The sequence below is a fragment of the Eubalaena glacialis genome, chromosome 5, assembly GCF_028564815.1.
Source record: "Eubalaena glacialis isolate mEubGla1 chromosome 5, mEubGla1.1.hap2.+ XY, whole genome shotgun sequence".
NCBI classification, from domain to species: domain Eukaryota; kingdom Metazoa; phylum Chordata; class Mammalia; order Artiodactyla; family Balaenidae; genus Eubalaena; species Eubalaena glacialis.
Window position 1 is genome coordinate 65,919,321 of NC_083720.1, and position 24,559 is coordinate 65,943,879.

General features: G+C 36.4%; 1 protein-coding gene across 2 annotated transcripts in view; it reads right to left on the reverse strand.

Annotated features, from left to right (window-relative positions):
* RFC1 (replication factor C subunit 1) overlaps positions 1-24,559 on the reverse strand; it is a 79,669-nt gene that overhangs the window by 33,808 nt on the left and 21,302 nt on the right. For both annotated transcript variants that reach the window (XM_061192180.1, XM_061192181.1), the window contains exons 5-6: positions 2,567-2,808; positions 1,659-1,736 (exon numbers count right to left, since the gene is read on the reverse strand). In XM_061192180.1, the coding sequence (XP_061048163.1) occupies positions 1,659-1,736; positions 2,567-2,808 (320 nt within the window). The remainder of the gene's footprint in view (positions 1-1,658; positions 1,737-2,566; positions 2,809-24,559) is intronic.

A 24,559-nucleotide genomic window follows, 5' to 3' on the forward strand; every position in this document is an offset into this window, starting at 1 on the left:
ACATATGTATATGTATAACTGATTCACTTTGTTATAAAGCAGAAACAAATACACCATTGTAAAGCAATTATACTCCAATAAAGATGTTAAAAAAGATAAATAAATAAATTAAAATAAAATACCAAACTTTCCTGATTGTCCTACTTCACTAGTCACTTTCTTTAAATCTCCTCTGCTGGATCATCCTTCTCTTCCTGACCTCTCATTGTTAACAGTGCCCCAGAGCTCAATCCTGAGACTTCTTTTCTGTTTACATTCTCTCCCCATGATCTCATCTAGTTACACTGGTTTTAATACCATTCAAATGTTAATGATCCCAAATAAATATCTTCAGCTTAGACCTCTCCCCTGAGCTCCAGATTCCTCTACCCAACTACCCACTCTGCATCTCCATTTGGAAGTCTATTAGGCATCTCAAACTTATGTGCAAAACACAATTCTTGATATCCCTGTACCAGTGTTCCAGTCTTAATAAATGATATCACCATTCACCCAGTTGCTCAAGCCTAAAAACATGGAGTCATCTTTGAATCTTCTCTTTCCCTCATACCTTACGCCCAGTCTATCTGCAACAACTTGAAGGTTGCACCTTCAAAGCATATACAGATGATGACCACTTCTCACTACCTCTTCCATTACCCCCATCCTGGTACAAGCCAACATCTTCTCTCACCTCCCCTACCGTAACAGTCTCCAAAATGATCTGCTTTTGCTCTTGCCCACCGTGGTTTCTTTAGCTTCACAGCAGCCAGAATAATTTTCTTTTAAGATCCATCAAAAGTCATGTCATTTCTCTATTCAATACTCCAATGGCTTCTCATCTCACAGAGACTAAAATCCAAACTCCTTACCATCCCAAGTCCTTCCGGTAGGTACCAAAGACCAGTCATGACATAACAGGATTTGCTGCTGGCCATTTCTTCCAAACTCATCAAACTCAAACATTTCTACCTCAGGATGCTTACACCTGCTATTCTCTATGTTTAGAGGAAATCTTCCTCCAGGTAGAAGGAAGCCCCATGGCTCACCATTATCATGAATTATGTTCCCCAATGTCACTTCCTCAGAGGGGTTTTCCTAACCCCTGTATTTCAAATAGAACACTCATAACCCCACTGATCACACCAAACATATCTATCCCTTTACTTTTCCTCGTAGCATTTATAATGATCTGACATTTTTTTTTTTTAATTTTGGTATCCTTAACACCTAGAAGTGTGCCACGCACTCAGTAAGTGCTCGATAAATACTTACTGAATGAATATAACAGGTTCACTACAAAGGGCACTCTGAACTGAAGATAGATTTAGAGATCACCAGCATATGCATAATACTTAAAGCCACAGGAGTAGATGAGATTGCCCAGAGTGGAAAGAGAAGAGATATGACCAAGTTAAATTATTTTAACTATCTAAAGGAGGCTTCCATTCAAAGAAATCTAATAATAAATCTTTAGTTATCCTCTGCTCTCATCATCTATCTTTTATATAAACCTAGATTTTCATATAGTATTAGATTTTAACTTATTTTACACATAACTCTTACAATGAGGCTCAATCCAAAATGAAACTAGAACTATCTTAATTGTCTGCCTGGGTAGACTAAATAGCAAGTGACAACATCAAGGTGCTAATGATATCTAAAGAAAATGCTAATACCTCTGCATCTTCATCAAGTTGCAATTGCTTGGCGATGGCTTCATCATTTAATCTGGAATCATCTGCATTTTGTGAAGGCTATATTTCAAGGAAAATCAAGCAAGATCAGCATAAACCTTAAGTTCAAAGTAAGGTGCTTTTTCTTAACTAGCTGAATAAATACACCAATGAGAGATAAATGTATCAGTTATGAAATAGACTCAATGCACACCAGCCAAAAAATTATGTTCATGGCTACTCCGTGACCACATCCAATTTCTTAACAAGCAAATATCCTACAGACAGATGACTCTCACTTAATTCTATTGAAATGTTCAAAAGAAGTACCCCCAAAAACCCTAGAGACTAACGTCTTGGCTTCAGAAGTAGTCCAGAACATTGGCACACCAATACATGAGAAAGATTACATTGTCTAACGGAGGTACTAAAGAAATCAACACACACACTGCTCGGCAGGCTTCCACGCAGGGAACTACTTTCACTAACTTATCTGTATTTGTTTCAGGAAAAGATGAATCCAACATCAGCCAAAATAGAGAAGGTCACAAGTACAGCATAGGGAGGCTCTATTCTAAGTTATGTGTTCATGACCTCATTTGGGAACAATTATATTGTCTGAGATCAAGAGTAAAATGAGTTTGCATTCTGAGTATTTAAATTCTAAGAATCACAATTCATTCTTATGATTTAAATGATCTTTTCTCACTTTCAAATATTAAAAACTTAAATGTGTGATATTCTAACTTGGTCGTCCTCCAACATAATAGCAATACATTTCACCCATAATCATAGGAAAATTGTTTTCATCAATAAAATGTTGGTCTATTCATAAAATCCAATTTCACCTCTTATTAATAACTGAACGGGTACAAATCCTGAACATTCCTGCTTGCCTGTAGAACACTCACCTCTTTTCTTCTGCTTGCCACCATCTTCTTATCCGATCTTTGGACACTTGCAGTTCCAAAATAATCAAGCACTGATGTGGGGGTAAGTTTCATCGGTGACAAAGGCTTATTCTTAGTGTTTAGTGTCTTAGTGTTTTCTTCATTCTTTTTCATGTTTGATGCTCCAAGATAACTATTTGGAGATCTTCCATTCTCTTTTGACTTAGAGGCTGCCTTCTTACACACAAAGTCATCTTCTTCATCTTAAATGAAATATGACCAGATATGGCTTGATAAAATATCAATTCTAATTACAAAAGCAACCACTTACACCAACTTTATAAAAAATATACAAGCGCTATGGGATGCTAATGATTTTCTTTTCTTCCTATCTCCTAAATTCAACAGTTATCCTCACATTTTCCAGTGCCAGGTCTGTAATACACCATCTCCCCCAATTACTACCCAGAGTACACAAACGTGTATATTTACTCATGTATTCAACAAATAATTACTGAGCATCCATTATGTGCTAGGCACTGAGGATACAGCAGTGAATAAAAAAGACAAATTCCCTGCCCTCATGGAGCTTGGAACCTAGAAGAGGAAACAGATACAGAAATAAACATATACTGTCAAGTTACAAGTGCTTTGAAGAAAAGTAAGACAGAATGAAAGAATTAGAGAGTGATGAAGGGTGCTCTTTTAGATAGGGTAGTCAGGGAAAGCTTCTTGATAAGCCACATTTGAAGAGAGCCCTGAAATGAAGTTACCTCAGGCAAGAATGTTCAGGCAATGAAAACTACAAGTGCAAAAGCCTTAAACTGAGTGTGCTTGGAGGTTCCTGTGACTGCAGCAGAATGAAGTGGGTACACCACAAGAGTTAAGGTGAGAGAGGTAGAGGCCAAATCCCATAGAACTTTGTAGATCACAGAAGGAATTTTAGGTTTTATTTTAGAATGGGAATCCACCAGAGAATTTTCAGCAGAGTTGTGCGTAATCCAACTTAAGTCACGTCCTTTGGAGAACACACTGTCAAGGGATGAAAGCGAATGCAGGGAGACCATTTAGGAAGCTATTCTACATAGTTCCAGAAGAAATGCTGAAGCCTTGGACTAGGGTAGTATTTGCAGAGGTGTTAAGAAGTTGTCAGAGTCTAGCTATACATCAAAGGTGGACTATCTAGCAATATCTAACTATTCATTGAAGACTTTAAACACTTTGTCTTATAACATTTTCTTTCCAAAAAGTTTCCATTGAACATCTGGTTTTAAAAGTCTTTCTAAGCATTCATGACAATGCATAGATAATTAAAGACCCCAAAAATGCACCTCAAAAGGGCCTCAGTAAACTTCGTTTGATTCAGTGATTCGCAAGATAAAAAGCTTTTTACTTCGGCCTAATAACAAAAGAAATCCAATAAAAAGAAAAATCTAAAAGGCAGTCATGAAGACTAGGTCAGGTCACTGTGGGGGAGGGAGGGTTCACTTTATAAGTTTGGTATTCAAGGCCACATATGAATGGGTCTTACCTCCTCTCAAGTACTCATTCAACTACTAGTATTTGCTAAGGGTCATATGTGCCAAGCACTGTGCTGTTCCTAGGTGCCGCCATCTCAAACAAAAAAGTATCCAAGATATGTAAAAATCAAGAAGGATTTAGTCTGACTCTCTAATTACTATATTTATATTAAAATTAAACTATAAACTTTACAAAGCATAAATAACTCTTACAGGTTTCTGAGTACTAAATGTAAAAAGTAATCCACTATTTAAAGCAAGAGCAGAGTAGACACCTCTGAGGATGTCCATACAGTTCACTATAAGCCTACTTTCCCTAAGGACTTACACCCCACTCCACCCTCCAGGGGCCTCCAATAACCACAGATATATCTATTAGATGGTTCCATATTCCTTGCCATCACAAACCGGACCAGGAGTGGGCACTTGAACAAGGTGGGGCGAATCTTACCCTTGATCAGTCTGCTGAACTAATGTGTTTAAACTAAGGTGCTAAAGGTTTATTTTTGCATGCAATGACATTCAGCAATGGCCTTCTAATAAATTCCATTTTGCTTACAACAAGCTAGGTTTTCTTCTTAACCTGCAACCAAAGATTTTAGTTAAAGCATACTTGTTTTCTTATCTTCAACTATAGCCAATCTACCTTCAAGATTAAATTAAAAATTCATTCATCAATCCTTCTAAGCACGTCGAAGGCTTGATACACTTACCAGATTTCAATCCATGTATTGACAAGAGTCAACAGACTAAGTTTAGTCACTCATATATCTGTTCTTCCTACATGACAACCAGTCCTTCTCTGCCTCTGCCATCTGATTCAGATGGTTCTGCAAAGGTTAGGTGACATTATCCCCATTCCACTTAGGTACTATAGCCACGTAAATCACTCATAACCATCCTAGTAACCATTGATAATATAATCTGAAACTCCTTCCCTCTTCTCTAAGATAACAACATAATGAATTGTTATATTACTGAAATCCAATTTTTTATAATTTAAGGTTTGTCTATTTTAAATCCCTAGACACAGTTAAGCTATAGCATAACCAAACCAGTAGCATTCAACAACAAACTATTCTACCTTAGCAGTCAAAACAAATTATACGAAATGCCCTTAAAAGAAGATTCAAAACAAAATTAACATTGCTGGGACTTCCCTGGTGGCGCACTGGTTAAGAATCCTCCTGCCAATGTAGGGGACACAGGTTCAATCCCTGGTCCGGGAAGATCCCACATGCCATGGAGCTACTAAGTTCGTGCGCTACAACTACTAAGCCTGCGCTCTAGAGCCCGCAAGCCACAACTACTGAGCCCGCGCACCTAGAGCTCGTGCTCCGCAACAAGAGAAGCCACTGCAACGAGAAGCCCGCACACAGCAATGAAGAGTAGCCCCTGCTTGCCGCAAATAGAGAAAGCCCACGTGCGGCAACAAAGACCCAATGGAGCCCTAAATAAATAAATAAATAAATAAATTTATTTATTTTTAAAAATAATAACAACATTGTTGATATCCTGGCTTTAATAAAAATAAAATAAAATAAGAAAGCCACAAAACGGGAACCTCCTAAGTATAGATATCCAATATATCTCCTTAGGCAGTAAGTGCAAAGTTAAAAGCATATCTAGTATATACAAGACAAGACTTCCAATCTTATCTGAGAGCTTATTAAATTTTATAATTTTTACTTGGTTTGTTTTGAATTCAACAACTGTACTTCTGGGGAGGAAGGATTTCCTTAATGGAGAAAGAACAAAATTAAATTGTATCTGCAAAATGACAGTCTTCTACTAGTTTTTCCCTCACTTTAAAAATGCCAAAAGCAGTAACATTCCATTTCCACTACCCCTAGCCATGTGTACAAGCAGTATGACAGAAAATCCCAGAACTGAATGGACCAAGTCAACCACTATGTTTTTCTGTTATAGTTCTTCCCCTTCACTCAAGAACTTCCTTAGTATATAAAATATTGTAATCGTCCTTAAGCAATTAACTCAAACAAGATCAATCACTGATATTTGGTATAGACTCAGAAAGGGAAACAATGGTATTGTAGATATTTGCAATCCCTAGCTTAACGCTTTCTCCAGCAATCTCATAAATATTCACAGGTAACAGATGAGCATGAAATTTAGTGAGATCAAGAATTTCTAAGACTACCAGATGAAAAAGATTGTTGGCAAGGGTGTAGGGAAATGGGACCTTTACATACACAATAGGCAATAGTATTTTAAAATAGTAAATTTAAAAAAATCTTTATGGGGGGCAATCTTGCAACATGTATCAAAACCTCACATATGCATACCCATTAGTTGGATCCAGCAATTCCACTTCTCTTTTTAATTTTTTTTTATTTTGGCCGCACCGGGTCTCAGTTGCTACACGCAGGATCTTCATTGCAGCACGCGGGATCTTTAGTTGCAGCATGCAGGTGGCATCTAGCTCCCTGACCAGGGATCCAACCCGGGCCCCCTGCATTGGGAGCACAGAGTCTTACCCACTGGACCACCAGGAAAGTCCCAGCAATTCCACTTCTAACTAATTAGTCTAAAAACAAAACAGGGGGGGTCTTCCCTGGTGGCGCAGTGGTTAGGAATCCGCCTGCCAATGCAGGGGACATGGGTTCGAGCCCTGGTCCAGGAAGATCCCACATACCGCGGGGCAACTAAGCCCGTGCACCACAACTAATGAGCCTGCACTCTAGACCCCACGAGCCACAACTACTAAAGCCCACGGGCTTAGAGCCTGGGCTCTGCAAAAAGAGAAGCCACCAAAATGAGAAGCCCGCGCACTGCAACAAAGGCCCAACGCAGCCAAAAATAAATAAATTAAATAAATAAAATTTAAAGTAAATAAATAAATTAAAACAGGGACTTCCATGGTGGTCCAGTGGGTAAGACCCCGCGCTTCCACTGCAGGGGGCGCAGGTTCGATCCCTGGTCGGGGAACGAAGATCCCACATGCTGCGCACCGAGGCCAAAAAAAACAAAACAAATGAACACGTACACAAAGATATATGTACAAAAGTGCTTATCATGGCATTTGTCCATTCAAAAGTATGGAGAACAGACTGCAAGAGGGCAAGAAAAGATGAAGGAAAAATTAAGGGACTAATACAGTTTAGACAAAAAAGACAGCCTCAACTATGACAGTTGCACCAAAGATAGAGATAAGTGAACATTGTTTATAAAGTGGGAAAACAAATAACCTGAATACCTACTATTATGTTCAACCATGTAATGAATTATGCAACAACCAAAAATTATAATGCATATCCATATTTACTGACATCAAGATATTCATATGTGTATTAAGTGATAAAAGAGATATTACAAGATGTTTAGTGATATATCTAAATCTGCCCATCTATATATTTATAGATATGCTTTTAAATTCACGTTCAAAGATCTGAAAAGAATAAAATGTTACCAACTTTTATCTCTGGATAGGGGATTCTGGGTGATTTTTCATTTCTTTCATCGTATCTTTTTCATCTGTATATTACACTTCTCTTTCTTTTTAACCTACGTCTCATATTTTACAACAAATTGACTATCTCCTAGAAACTCTCTGTCCCCTTGGCTTTCTGAGACAGAAAAGGTTTGGTTTTAGTTTCTCCCTCCTCTCCATTTTTCTTTGCTTACTTCTTTCATTATTTATTAGCATCTCTGCTTATTCTGTCACTAGCTTCAGGGACTTCATGGTATCTTTTTATCTAATTTATGATATAATTAGTTTATAATAGTTATCATTATTGAGCATTAAACTCCATGCCAGGTACTCTACCACATTCTTTATAATGCATTATCTTTAGTCAACTAGTTCTCTTATTCCATACATGGATTCCATTTTCCACATTCCTGGCAAATGCAGACTGGGCTTAAATACTTTCAAAATTGAGCAGTGTAATTCAACGTGACCTCCTCTTTCTTTGGTGAACAGCACTACTGTACTCTTTAGAAAAGTTCTTCCTTATATTAAGCCAAAACACTTCCCTGTGAATTCCACCTATTTTCCTTAATTAATCTTTTTTCACATTCAGTGTTTGAAGACTGCCTTCGTTCTCTTCTTTAGCTCCTCTTCCCTACAAATGGTAAAGTTTCAAACCATTCACCATTTGGGTTATTGGAAAGATTAGATTTTTAAAAATCAAAGTGCCCAGTATAGTACCTCGCCATGTTATAATAAACATTCAATAAACAATAAAGCAGTATTCTCTGGTGAAAACAATACTGAACCAAAAGTCCAGAAAACTAAAATGCTAACCTGACTTCGACTTTCTATTGTTATTTTAATTAATTATCTGGGATTCGTTGTCCTCTGCAAAATGTTGGACCAAACAAACTCTTTTAAGATTTTCCCTTCTATAATTCTGAAAAATCTGTGGATAGTCACATAGATTTTGTAGCTACTGTACTCAATACTGGTGAGAATGTGATAAGTCTGTACTAATATAAACACTAACTATGAAAGTGTAAACTACTGGGTTAGCCAAAAAAGTTCGTTTGGGTTTTTCCGTAACATCTTACGAAAAACCCGAACAAACTTTTTGGTCAACCCAATAGTATGACTTTTCTAGAAAGCAACTTGGCAAAATATATCTAGAACCTTAAAGAAGTTCATAACCTTTAGCACAGTAATTCTTAGAAATAATGAGAGGTGCTGACAAACATTTATATACAAATATATTCATCACACTACTAAGAACATTAAAAATGTAGGCAACAAAAATAATTAAAACTGGAAGGGCTATATACATTGTGATCTAGTCATATAATGAATTCATGCAGTCAAAAAAAATTAAGCCCAAATTTCAAAGCTCAAAAAAAAATTATGAAAACAGTAAAATTAAGCTGGCAAAAAACCAAAAATGCATCACTTTGTTCTTTAGGTTAGCCTTAAACATCACTCCTAAAAGAGAGCTTCTTTCCAAAGCCTTCTCTACTAGATATCTTTTTACAATGGGTTTAAAGTTAACAATGTCTTCAAGCTACAGATCCCAAAAATATACTACATCTAAACATAGACATAACTTTATAAACATTTTCATAAATATAGAGTAAAAATATAATTTTCAAGAAAAAATATGGAAATATTCTGCATGAAATTTCAAGTATGCTTTCACTGTACTAAGCAAAAATTGTATACAAGGTCCTTTGTTCTCTACTAACCACAAAGTAAATGGTTCTCCAAGTTCCCCTGGAAAGCAGGAGCAATTCTAGTGAAATACAGTTATGCAAAAAGGAAAAAAAATATTGACTTGCTTGATTTAATACTCATTTAGTGCCCTGTGATTTGTGAACTTCTCCATAGTCCTTATAGTTACATGGACCTGTAACTATAAGGCTGTGACCATCCTTATGTAAAATAAATATTTTACAATTCTACACAGTGTGTAGAGATGGAACATCCCAAATAAAGTTATGGTTGTTTTTCTTTTTTAACATTTGTTCTTATTTTGTAATGAGCCTAAATTTGTTCTGCCTTGTCAGAAGCCAAAGGCAAAACTGTGTTCTCTTCTTCGCATTAACTTAAAATAATGATAAATAGATCTAAGTCAGATTTCTGTGACCTAGTTGAAAATCATGGGCAACTGAACACTTAGAATCTCCCCCCAGGATATGTGACTCCTTATAAAAACACCATTTATTTTTATTTATATACAACATAACCTAAAATGTGGTAAGAATCACCACTTAAACTAGCATTATCCAACATACAGCAGAGGAATTGCCTGGAAGAGAAGATTGCTTTGCCACTCTGAGTTAGATACATTCATTTATTTAAAAGAATAACAAATGAAAGAGCAAGAAAATAATGTGCAGGTCTCTAAAAAAATCTAATTCTGAAGTTCCTACTGCTGAGAGTTTGGGATTCTGATTTTTTTCCTTCAGTGTGAAACACACAGAAACCAAATTAACGGAGACCATCCGAGAGAATCTGGTTACAGAGATTAAAAACAATTTATTTTGCAACAAGTCGGAAACTAAAAAGGGAATCTGAGTCTTTAGAGCCTTTTTCTACTAAGTTCCTTTTCAATACTTCCTTAAGTCAAAAATCCAAACTGTCATTTTGGTTGTGGACATAGAGAAAGGTTCATGCATATTCCAAGTCTTCAATAAACATTTGTTAATTAAGTGGACGGAAGAGAAACTACACATGTCATCTTTGCACCACTTATGGGGTGTGAGAATCAGACATTCTGGGGTGAATCACTGAATGATTTACGTGGTGAATCAGATATATTTCAGTATAATGAAATAAAACTGAGACTGCTCATCCTTAATCAAGAAATTTAGAGATATCATGATTCTTTACTAATAAATCCTCTTAGAATCAAATGGAGTCAGTTATATTTTAAGAATAAAATTATTTAATAATTCATGAGGTCTAGTGAGGTAGGTAAGTAATGATATTTATCATTAAGAGAAAAAAGTACTGGCTTGTGCTGTGATGTTATCTACCATATAGAGTCCTCCCCAGAGCAGGAATAACAGTCCATGGAAAGTCACAGCTAGTTTCAATTACTAAGAAAACAACGCAGGAGAATAAAGTGGAACATTTTACTACTTACTCCTCCTTCCTCCATCTCCACTGCACCAATTAGGAAAAGAAAAAGGAGGTTCAGGGTTAGGGGAGGGAGGGCTTACACAACTAGCCACAGGTACATTATCCAGAGCTTCGTACAACTCTAGAGCATGAAACGGGCAATAGAAGGAAAACTCGACTGACCGGAAGAGTTAAGGGAGTGGTTCAGCAATGCAATTCTCCACTTCCATTCACATTCCACTTCCCCGCACATGAGAGGACATAACAACGCTGGTTTATATGCTAAGACCAAGTATAAATCACCTGTATATTGTTTTTTTTTTTTTTTTCTTTCACACACACTGTATTTTATTTTTGCAAGAGATAAATAGACTGACACCAAGCATTGTACATGGATGACCACAACAAAAGCAACAATGATTGCAATTACCAAACATGAAACACACTCATACTATGTCATAATATTGACATTCAGTCCAGTAATCCTCCACTGTAACAGCTCCTTTACTTTGCAGTGAAAATTGATTTGTATATTCTTTGCCTCTGAGTTCTTGTGGGATTTTTTCTTTTTTTAAATTCAACCAGAAAGTCACAAAAATTATACTCATCCTCATCAGTTCACTCAGTCCCATGTAATTAATTTTTTTTTTTCATCTTGATCTTTTGTTAGCACTTTTATGAGCTCATCAGTTTTTCATTAGAGTTCTGAAAATGCTTATTCATTCAGTTCAGCAGTACAGTCAGGTACCAGAAACCTGTACTTGTCAGTCTTTTCCATGAATTTCCTGAAGATGAAACCCTTTTATAGGAACATATTTACAAAAGCATCAGAGTACACACAGAACTGTCTGTAAATGACAAAAGACTTAAAAATGACCACGGTTAAAGATTTGATGAAAGTTCATAATAATGCAGTTGACAAGAAAATTAGTTATTTCTGAGATATACATTTTAAAGTAATAACTAGGATTATGACTTATAACATTATACCAGAACATATAAGATTTTTAGAAATTTCATGTAATGTCTGAAACATTTATATTAACATATTTCCATACAAATAACCCAATGAAAGTTTAGTATTAGTTGTTTTGTTTGTTTGTTTATACTGCAGGTTCTTATTAGTCATCAATTTTATACACATCAGTGTATACATGTCAATCCCAATCGCCCAATTCAGCACATCACTATCCCCACCCCACCGCAGTTTTCCCCCCTTGGTGTCCATATGTCTGTTCTCTACATCTGTGTCTCAACTTCTGCCCTGCAAACCGGCTCATCTGTACCATTTTTCTAGGTTCCACATACATGCGTTAATATACGATATTTGTTTTTCTCTTTCTGACTTACTTCACTCTGTATGACAGTCTCTAGATCCATCCACGTCTCAACAAATGACTCAATTTCGTTCCTTTTTATGGCTGAGTAATATTCCATTGTATATATGTACCACAACTTCTTTATCCATTCGTCTGTTGATGGGCATTTAGGTTGCTTCCATGACCTGGCTATTGTAAAAAGTGCTGCAATGAACATTCGGGTGCATGTGTCTTTTTGAATTACGGTTTTCTCTGGGTATATGCCCAGTAGTGGGATTGCTGGGTCATATGGTAATTCTATTTTTAGTTTTTTAAGGAACCTCCATATTGTTCTCCATAGTGGCTGTATCAATTTACATTCCCACCAACAGTGCAAGAGGGTTCCCTTTTCTCCACACCCTCTCCAGCATTTGTTGTTTGTAGATTTTCTGATGATGCCCATTCTAATTGGTGTGAGGTGATACCTCATTGTAGTTTTGATTTGCATTTCTCTAATAATTAGTGATGTTGAGCATCTTTTCACGTGCTTCGTGGCCGTCTGTATGTCTTCTTTGGAGAAATGTCTATTTAGGTCTTCTGCCCATTTTTGGATTGGGGTGTTTGTTTCTTTAATATTGAGCTGAATGAGCTGTTTATATATTTTGGAGATTAATCCTTTGTCCGTTGATTCGTTTGCAAATATTTTCTCCCATTCTGAGGGTTGTCTTTTCGTCTTGTTTATGGTTTCCTTTGCTGTGCAAAAGCTTTGAAGTTTCATTAGGTCCCATTTGTTTATTTTTGTTTTTATTTCCATTACTCTAGGAGGTGGATCAAAAAAGATCTTGCTGTGATTTATGTCAAAGAGTGTTCTTCCTATGTTTTCCTCTAAGAGTTTTATAGTGTCCAGTCTGACATTTAGGTCTCTAATCCATTTTGAGTTTATTTTTGTGTATGGTGTTAGGGAGTATTCTAATTTCATTCTTTTACATGTAGCTGTCCAGTTTTCCCAGCACCACTTATTGAAGAGACTGTCTTTTCTCCATTGTATATCTTTGCCTCCTTTGTCATAGATTAGTTGACCATAGGTGCATGGGTTTATCTCTGGGCTTTCTATCTTGTTCCATTGATCTATGTTTCTGTTTTTGTGCCAGTACCATATTGTCTTGATTACTGTAGCTTTGTAGTATAGTCTGAAGTCAGGGAGTCTGATTCCTCCAGCTCCGTTTTCTTCCCTCAAGACTGCTTTGGCTATTCGGGGTCTTTTGTGTCTCCATACAAATTTTAAGATGATTTTTTCTAGCTCCGTAAAAAATGCCATTGGTAATTTGATAGGGATTGCATTGAATCTGTAGATTGCTTTGGGTAGTATAGTCATTTTCACAATGTTGATTCTTCCAATCCAAGAACATGGTATATCTCTCCATCTGTTGGTATCATCTTTAATTTCTTTCATCAGTGTCTTATAGTTTTCTGCATACAGGTTTTTGTCTCCCTAGGTAGGTTTATTCCTAGGTGTTTTATTCTTTTTGTTGCAATGGTAAATGGGAGTGTTTCCATAATTTCTCTTTCAGATTTTTCATCATTAGTGTATAGGAATGCAAGAGATTTCTGTGCATTAATTTTGTATCCTGCAACTTTACCATATTCATTAATTAGCTCTAGCAGTTTTCTGGTGGCAGTTTTAGGATTCTCTATGTATAGTATCATGTCATCTGCAAACAGTGACAGTTTTACTTCTTCTTTTCCAATTTGTATTCCTTTTATTTCTTTTTCTTCTCTGATTGCCGTGGCTAGGACTTCCAGAACTATGTTGAATAATAGTGGTGAGAGTGGACATCCTTGTCTCGTTCCTGATCTTAGAGGAAATGCTTTCAGTTTTTCACCGTTGAGAATGATGTTTGCTGTGGGTTTGTCATATATGGCCTTTATTATGTTGAGGTAGGTTCCCTCTATGCCCACTTTCTGGAGAGTTTTTATCATAAATGGGTGTTGAATTTTGTCAAAAGCTTTTTCTGCATCTATTGAGCTGATCATATGGTGTTTATTCTTCAATTTGTTAATATGGTGTATCACATTGATTGATTTGCGTATATTGAAGAATCCTTGCATCCCTGGGATAAATCCCACTTGATCATGGTGTATGATCCTTTTAATGTGTTGTTGGATTCTGTTTGCTAGTATTTTGTTGAGGATTTTTGCATCTATATTCATCAGTGATATTGGTCTGTAATTTTCTTTTTTTGTAGTGTCTTTGTCTGGTTTTGGTATCAGGGTGATGGTGGCCTCATAGAATGAGTTTGGGAGTGTTCCTTCCTCTGCAATTTTTTTGGAAGAGTTTGAGAAGGATAGGTGTTAGCTCTTCTCTAAATGTTTGATAGAATTCACCTGTGAAGCCATCTGGTCCTGGACTTTTGTTTGTTGGAAGATTTTTAATCACAGTTTCAATTTCATTACTTGTGATTGGTCTGTTCATATTTTCTGCTTCTTCCTGGTTCAGTCTTGGAAGGTTATACCTTTCTAAGAATTTGTCCATTTCTTCCAGGTTGTCCATTTTATTGGCATAAAGTTGCTTGTAGTAGTCTCTTAGGATGCTTTGTATTTCTGCGGTGTCTGTTGTAACTTCTTTTTCATTTCTAATTTTATTGATTTGAGTCCTCTCCCTTTTTTTCTTCATGAGTCTGGCTAATGGCTTATCAATTTTGTTTATCTTCTCAAAGAACCAGCGTTTAGTTTTACTGATCTTTGCTATTGTTTTCTTTGTTTCTATTTCATTTATTTCCGCTCTGATCTTTATGATTTCTTTCCTTCAGCTAACTTTGGGTTTTGTTTGTTCTTCTTTCTCTAGTTTCTTTAGGTGTAAGGTTAGATTGTTTACTTGAGATTTTTCTTGTTTCTTTAGGTAGGCTTGTATAGCTATAAACTTCCCTCTTAGAACTGCTTTTGCAGCATCCCATAGGTTTTGGGTCATCGTGTTTTCATTGTCATTTGTCTCTAGGTATTTTTTGATTTCCTCTTTGATTTCTTCAGTAATCTCTTGGTTATTTAGTAACGTATTGTTTAGCCTCCATGTGTTTGTGTTTTTTACGCTTTTTCCCCTGTAATTCATTTCTAATCTCATAGCGTTGTGGTCAGAAAAGATGCTTGATATGATTTCAATTTTCTTAAATTTACTGAGGCTTGATTTGTGACCCAAGATGTGATCTATCCTGGAGAATGTTCCGTGCGCACTTGAGAAGAACGTGTAATCTGCTGTTTTTGGATGGAATGTCCTATAAATATCAATTAAATCTATCTGGTCTATTGTGTCATTTAAAGCTTCTGTTTCCTTATTTATTTTCATTTTGGATCATCTGTCCATTGGTGTAAGTGAGGTGTTAAAGTCCCCCACTATTATTGTGTTGCTATCAATTTCCTCTTTTATAGCTGTTAGCAATTGCCTTATGTAATGAGGTGCTCCTATGTTGGGTGCATATATATTTATAATTGTTATATCTTCTTCTTGGATTGATCCCTTGATCATTATGTAGTGTCCTTCCTTGTCTCTTGTAACATTCTTTATTTTAAAGTCTATTTTATCTGATATGAGTATAGCTACTTCAGCTTTCTTTTGATTTCCATTTGCATGGAATATCTTTTTCCATCCCCTCACTTTCAGTCTGTATGTGTCCCTAGGTCTAAGGTGGGTCTCTTGTAGACAGCATATATATGGGTCTTGTTTTTGTATCCATTCAGCAAGCCTGTGTCTTTTGGCTGGAGCATTTAATCCATTCACGTTTAAGGTAATTATCGATATGTATGTTCCTATGACCATTTTCTTAATTGTTTTGGGTTTGTTTTTGTAGGTCCTTTTCTTCTCTTGTGTTTCCCACTTAGAGAAGTTCCTTTAACATTTGTTGTAGAGATGGTTTGGTGGTGCTGAATTCTCTTAGCTTTTGCTTGTCTGTAAAGCTTTTGATTTCTCCATCAAATCTAAATGAGATCCTTGCCGGGTAGAGTAATCTTGGTTGTAGGTTCTTCCCTTTCATCACTTGAAGTATATCATGCCACTCCCTTCTGGCTTGTAGAGTTTCTGCTGAGAAATCAGCTGTTAACCTTATGGGAGTTCCCTTGTATGTTATTTGTCATTTTTCCCTTGCTGCTTTCAATAATTTTTCTTTGTCTTTAATTTTTGCCACTTTGATTACTATGTGTCTCGGCGTGCTTCTCCTTGGGTTTATCCTGTATGGGACTCTCTGCGCTTCCTGGACTTGGGTGGCTATTTCCTTTCCCATGTTAGGGAAGTTTTCGACTATAATCTCTTCAAATATTTTCTCTGGTCCTTTCTCTCTCTCTTCTCCTTCTGGGACCCCTATAATGCAAATGTTGTTGCGTTTAATGTTGTCCCAGAGGTCTCTTAGGCTGTCTTCATTTCTTTTCATTCTTTTTTCTTTAGTCTGTTCCGCAGCAGTGAATTCCACCATTCTGTCTTCCAGGTCACTTATCCGTTCTTCTGCCTCAGTTATTCTACTATTGATTCCTTCTAGTGTAGTTTTCATTTCAGTTATTGTATTGGTCATCTCTGTTTGTTTGTTCTTTAATTCTTCTAGGTCTTTGTTAATCATTTCTTGCATCTTCTCAATCTTTGCCTCCATTCTTATTCCAAGGTCCTGGATCATCTTCACTATCATTATTCTGAATTCTTTTTCTGGAAGGTTGCCTATCTCCACTTCATTTAGTTGTTTTTCTGGGGTTTTTTCTTGTTCCTTCATCTGGTATATAGCCCTCTGCCTTTTCATCTTGTCTATCTTTCTGTAAATGTGGTTTCTGTTCCACAGGCTGCAGGACTGTAGTTTTTCTTGCTTCTGCTGTCTGCCCTCTGGTGGTTGAGGCTATCTAAGAGGCTTGATGGGAGGCTCTGGAGGTGGGTAGAGCTGACTGTTGCTGTGGCGGTCAGAGCTCTGTAAAACTTTAATCCACTTGACTGTTGCTGGGTGGGGCTGGGTTCCCTCCCTGTTAGTTGTTTTGCCTGAGGCAACCCAACACTGGAGCCTACCCAGGCTCTTTGGTGGGGCTAATGGCAGACTCTGGGAGGGCTCATGCCAAGGAGTACTTCCCAGAACCTCCGCTGCCAGTGTCCTTGTCCCCACGGTGAAACAGAGCCAGCCCCCGCCTCTGCAGGAGACCCCCCAACACCAGCAGTTATGTCTGGTTCAGTCTCCCCCAGGGTCACTGCTCCTTCCCCTGGGTCCCGATGCACACACTATTTTGTGTACGCCCTCCAAGAGTGGGTTCTCTGTTTCCCCCAGTCCTGTCGAAGTCCTTCAATCAATTCCCACTAGGCTTCAAAGTCTGATTCTCTATGAATTCCTCCTCCCGTTGCCAGACCCCCAGGTTGGGAAGCCTGACGTGGGGCTCAGAACTTTCACTCCAGTGGGTGGACTTCTGTGGTATAAGTGCTCGCCAGTCTGTGAGTCACCCACCCAGCAGTTATGGGATTTGATTTTACTCTGATTGCGCCCCTCCTACCGTCTCACTGTGGCTTCTCCTCTGTCCTTGGACGTGGGGTATCCTCCTTGGTGAAGTCCAGTGTCTTCCTGTCGATGATTGTCCAGCAGCCAGTTGTGATTCTGGTGCTCTCGCAAGAGGGAGTGAGAGCACGTCCTTCTACTCCGCCATCTTGGTTAATCCCTGTATATTGTTTTATTAGTGCTTAATGACATTTCCATAACATAATCCTACTTCCTTAGCATTCTGGAGTACAATCCTGTATCTCTCATACTTTCACAAGTACCTGACAACAAAATATGTGTCACCAGAAAACAACAGTATGTTCATTTTCAAAGATGTTTCAGACACTCAATAATCATCCCAGATACTCTAGTGCTTCATTATTCACTATGTCCTTTTCAGTTCTCCCTCTTCATAAGCCACTGAATTTTTTTCAGGTCTCATAATAGGCAATACTGAAAGGGGACTGAAGAGCAAACTAGGGAAAAAAGACTATAAGAAAGCATCTAGCTCTTATAATGATGCTTTAGTCAAAATGAATTTGGGAATGAAATTGCTAAAGGATATCAGTGACCTTGAATCATCATATAAAATGGAAGAAGTCTCTAAAGATTAAAGAGGAGAAATGGAGTCCTAATTGTCAAAAAGAGAAAGGCAGATCCCCAGCTACAGAAATATAGAAGAAGAAAGGTTTGGTAACAATTCTACACAACAATATCAAGAGCAGGGCAAAAAGAGAGTATTTACAGATGGCCAACAGTCACATGAAAAGATGCTCAAGATGGCTAATTATTAGAGAAATGCAAATCAAAACTACAATGAGATATCACCTCACACCAGTCAGAATGGCCATCATTAAAAAGTCAACAAATAACAAATGCTGAAGAGGGGGTGGAGAAAAGGGAACCCTCCTACACTACTGGTCGGAATGTAAGTTGGTGCAACCACTATGGAAAACAGCATGGAGGATCCTCAGAAAACTAAAAGTAGAACTACCCTATGACCCAGCAATCCCACTACTAGGCATATATCTGGACAAAACTATAATTCAAAAAGATACATGCACCCCAATGTTCATAGCAGCACCATTCACAATAGCCAAGACACGGAAACAACTTAAATGTCCATCGACAGATGAATGGATAAAGATGTGGTACATATACACAATGGAATACTACTCAGCCATAAAAAAGAATGAAATAATGCCATTTGCAGCAACATGGATGCAACTAGAGGTTATCATATTAACTGAAGTAAGTCAGAAAGAGAAAGACGAATACCATATGATACCACTTATATGTGGAATCTAAAACATGACACAAATGAACTCATCTACAGAACAGAAACAGACTCACAGACACAGAGAACAGACTTGTTGCCAAGGGGGAGGGGGGTGAGGGAGGGATGGAGCGGGAGTTTGGGGTTAGCAGATGCAAACTATTATATATAGAATAGATAAACAACAAGGTCCTACTGTATAGCACAGTAAGCTATATTCAATATCCTATGATAAACCATAATGGAAAAGAATATGAAAAAAAATGTACATATATGTATAACTGAATTACTTTGCTGTATAGCAGAAATTAACACATTATAAATCAACTATACTTCGATAAAAAATTAAAATAAAAAACAAACAAACAAACAAAAACCAAAAAGAGAGTATTTAACAGAAGCAGACAGAGATTCACTGAGATTAAACTATGCTGGCCTGAGCCATCATTTATTCTTTGAGTCACAGGACTAGTAGATGAGATGAATATTAGAAACCGGGATGTCTGGACTGTAACAGAGCACCTACCAAATTGTCTTCCGATAGGCTATGGCAGGGTTTTTAACCTCTGCATTATTGACATTTTGAGCCAAATAATTCTTGCAGGGGGCTCTCTGGTGCACTGTAGGATGTTTAGTAGCAACTCTGGCCTCTACCAACTAGATGCCGCAGCATCCGCCAGTTGCGATGACCAAAAATAGCACTCCAGATATGCCAGATTTTTTGCTGGAAGGCAAAATCACCCTTGATTAAGAAGCACTGATTTATGGCAAGATGGAGAAATACAAGATACGTAGCAGTGGTTTCTGAGATTCATAACTAATTGAAAAGCTCTTCAGAAGAAACTGAAAAGCTGTATCCAGGATGCTGATATTCGATCACGTCAATTTTGAAAAAGGTTTCTTTACATGTCCCTTAATACTAAACAATTTTACTAATGATTCAGAAAGAAATACATAGATAGGTTTATCAAATTTGTAGAAGATATGAAATCAGATGATATAAAAAATAAGTGGATGAGGGGCATCCAAAGAACTACAGGATTCTTTCACACTGAAGCTTTGTGCAACCTTAGATTGAAAATTGATTCTTTGAGAGTAAGTTTTCTTAAAGTAAGTCAGCCCTAATATTAGGTAGTTTTGAAGATCAAATGAGACAGATAGGAAATATAAGCCATATAATAAATAATGTTATTCCATTCCATGAAGTCAGTCTAAAAGTGTTTTGAAAAAAATTTATAATAGTATACAAGACAAAATTTATGTTAACATTATTAAGGTCGAATTCTCTCTGCCTTTCACGTGGACACAGAGGTTTCAAGTAAAGTAAGGGATTCCTACACAGATGATCTGTAATTAAGAAAATACAAGGGACAATACAATACTAGGTAGTATTAATCTGGTGTAAGTAAATCTGTGAAAGTTTATAAATTGAATTTTTTAAAGTAGATTTTCTCTTTCTATAAGTTAGAAAGTAATGAATAATGCATATGAAATAGCACTACTGATTCCCAAACTTCACATTATTCTCCTTTCTAATATACACAGTACCTATATCTCCATGTTAAATCCTACCAAAACCTTTGACGTTTATCTCAAATTTCTCTCTCTCCCAGGAAATGTTTCCTGAACTTCCAAAATAAAAGTTACCTCCCTTATGCCCAAATATCCTTGGAAGATATTTTTATCACTGTTAATTGTTTCCTTGTATTACAATTTTTATGTAAAAGGCTTATCTCCCCAGTAGAGTTTAAGCCCTTGAAGACAGGACTGAGCTTTATTCTCTTATCTATTTCATAGTTTGTCCAGTATGCTGTTGGGCACAAACAGTGAACAATCATGTTTGTTAAATAAATAAATCAGTGAGAATTTAATATTGTTAAATGAAAGTATTCAAATGTAAAATTAAAAAAAAAAATAGATGACAGAATCAGAATACAAAAGCCTGGAACCTAACAAGATAAAAACGTAAGAGTTTCAGAAAAAATTTTCAGAAAAAAAATTTAATAAGGATAAACATAAAGTCCCTTTTCTGGACCTGAGAAGCACAAAGTGGAACCCCCTTCTATTCTTCATAATACAGGTGAATAAACTACACCCTTAAAACAAATGCCACTTAACCTCAAGAAATTCTATTCTCTTTTAAGTGATAATATTCTTCATTGTGAATTGTCCACTTATTGATAGTTAAATATGTTCTATTACAATGAAGCATATACAAGTATGTTCACATCAATAATCCAATATCCAAAATAAGAGTAGGAGAACAATTAAATGCATACTATTAAAATTTACTATGCAGAAGTTTAAAAGAATGAGATAGGAATCTTTCTGTATTGAAAGAAAGAGAGGCTGGGGGGTGGGGAGGGAGGGAGGGGAGAAAAGGAGAGAAGGAAGGAGGAAGGGAAGGAGACATTAAGTTATGAAAAAGCAAGCTGCAGAAATGTTACAAGATGCCACTCTCAAATACGTGTATATATGTAAATATATATGTGTGTATATATATATATTTTTAATTTATATAGCTATGTAAGGCAAAAGGGATGGATGAAGGAATGGAACATTTTTTATCTGAATTGTTTCTTTTTCAGTGAGAATGTGTTACTTAGGTAATTCTGAATAATATTAATCTAAATACTCATCCTCAAAAATCTAAACTTAGTTTCTTTTATAGTCTTATAAAGACTATAAATATTAATAGTATTATTAATTTTTTTAATATTGATTTTAAATCCATATTAATTTTTGAACAAGTATAATGAAAGAAATATAATATACAGTTCTTAGGTTTCCTCTCACTTCAAGGAAATTCTGTCTCAGTCACACTGGGTTTCCCTGAAAATATCTAAGAGAAGTTCTCTATCCTATACAGATATCTATTCCTATTTATCTGGTACACAAAGCTATATGTCACTGAAAATTAGTACACACATTCCCCAATAATATTTTCTGCTGCTATTTTCCCGAGTCACAAGTCACTGATATTACATGGTAACCTGGAGAACACCACATTCCCAATTTTTTCCCACTTAATGTCCCCAAAATAATTATAACTTCAAGAACACTATCAGCCTCTGGAATTATATGCTCAATAAAAATTACCAGTCATAACAACCCACAGAATGGGAGAAAATATTTGTAAATGAAGCAACGAACGAGAGATTAATCTCCAAAATATACAAACAGCTCCTGTTTGTACATTTTTTAATACAATATAAAAAAAAAACCAAACAACCCAATCAGAACATCGGCAGAAGATCAAAATAGACATTTCTCCAAAGAAGACATACAGAGGGCCAAAAATCACATGAAAAGATGCTCAATATCACTAATTACTAGAGAAATGCAAATCAAAACTACAATGAAGTACCACCTCACACCAGTCAGAATGGCCATCATTAAAAAGTCTATACAAATAACAAATGCTGAAGAGGGGGTAGAGAGATGGAGAGGGTGTGGAGAAAAGGAAATCCTCCTACACTGTTGGTGGGAATGTAAACTGGTACAACCATTATGGAGAACAGTATGGAGGTTCCTTAAAAAATTACATATAAAACTACCATATGATCTGGCAATCCCACTCCTGGGTATATATCTGGAGAAAACCACAATTTGAAAAGATACATGCACCCCAATGTTCATTGCAGCATTATTTACAATAGCCAAGACATGGAAGCAACCTAAATGTCCATTGACAGAGGAGTGGATAAAAAGACGTGGTACATATTTATGATGGAATACTACGCAGCCATAAAAAAGAATGAAATAATGCCATTTGCCACAACACGGATGGACCCAGAGATTGTCATACTGAGTGAAGTAAGTCAGACAAAGACAAATATCACATGATATCACTTATATGTGGAATCCAAAAAAATGGTCCAGATGAACTTATTTACAAAACAGAAAAAGAGTCACAGATATAGAAAACAAACTTATGGTTACCCAGGGGGGAAGTGGGGAGGGGATAAATTGGGAGATTGGGATTGACATATACACACTATTATGTATAAAATAGATAACTAATAAGGACCTACTGTATAGCACAGGGAACTCGACTCAATACTCTGTTATGACCTATATGGGAAAAGAATCTAAAAATGAGTGGATATATATATATATGCACATATATTCACTTTGCTGTACACGTGAAACTAACATAACATTGTAAATCAACTGTACTCCAATAAAAATTTTTTAAAAATTACCCGTCATAAACAATTCTCAAGATAGGGAAAACCCCCACCATTTCAACCAAACACAAGCAGCCCCTGATGAAACTGCATAATAAAAGGTCATCTGTGTCAAACAAAACTCAAGGTCTCTCACTTCATTAAACAACTAAAAGTAAACATATTTACCCAGTACAACAAGTATTTGGATTTTTACCAACCTACAAGAACATTTTACTACAGTCAATGGTTAGCTATGAAGATATGTATAAGCAATTTTTTTCCTTTTCCTGTAACATGGGAAACTAATGTAGTTAAAGTACTTTAAAAATCAATAAGGGACTTCCCTGGCAGTCCAGTGGTTAAGACTTCGCCTTCCAATGCAGGGGGTTCAGGTTCGATACCCGGTCGGGGAGCTAAGATCTCACATGCCTCGCGGTCAAAACACCAAAACATAAAACAGAAGCAATATTGTAACAAATCCAATAAAGACTTTAAAAATAGTCCGCATCAAAAAATATCTTAAAAAAAATCAATACGTAATAGAAGACAAATTTAATCAAACAAAGTGATGATGAAAAGTGTGTCATGGAGCTAAATGATAAGCCTAAAGATCTGTATAATAATATAGCCTAAAGAACTGTGTAATAGTACAAACAAAAGCACCTGAAGTAGGTTAAGTAGGTTATTTTCTTTTCTTTTTTAACCTTTTTTTAAATTAATTTTTATTGGAGTATAGTTGCTTAGTAGGTTATTTTCTAAAGTAAGGTTATCTCCAAGACTTCCTTGGTGGTCCAGTGGGTAAGACTCTGCACTCCCAACACAGGGGGCCCAGGTTCAATCCCTGGTCGGGGAACTAGATCCCATATGCATGCCACAACTAAGAAGTCCACAGGCCACAACTAAGAGCCCGCATGGTGCAACTAAGACCCGGTACACCCAAAGTAAATAAATAAATAAATATTTAAAAATAAATAAATAAAGTAAGGTTATTTCCTAAATATGTTTCTCATTGTTTATAAAGCACTGTGCAACAGGAATAAAATGCAAGCCACATTTTAAAAAAGGAAAAAGAAACAGATGAAATTAATTTTAATAATATACTTCATTTATCCCAACATACTCAGATTATTATTTCAACATGTAATCAATGCTAAAAAATTATTAATAAGATAATTTATCCTTTTTTTGTAGTAAGTCTTTGAAATCTATACTTCACACATAAAACATTCTCAATTTGGGCTAATCATATTTCAAGTGCTCAATAGCCACATGTAGTAGTTCCCATACTGGACAAAGAACATCTATAACATAAGTGGGTCAAATACAATTTCTAAATTTCTAAAGCACAGTTATATAATCAAAAAAAGCCCTAAGTGTCTAAGCAAAAGCAAATGTCTTTAGCATAATCTTAAAGGCAGATGTAGGTATACGATCAGGTCAAAATATAATAATAACAGTTAATACTTATTGAGCATTTCAGAAATGTACCAGACCCTATTTTAATTGCTTTTCAAGCATTCTCATTTGATCAAGCACAAAGGCCTCTGATGTAGGCACCAGTAATACCCCCATTTTACAAACAAGGAAACTAAGACACAGGGAAGGTAAATGAAGGTTTAACCCAGGCAGGAGGTTTTCTCAAGAGCTCATGCTCTTAAACACTACACATCCTACGCTGTAAGGAAAAAAAAAGTTGGTTTATAAAAGAT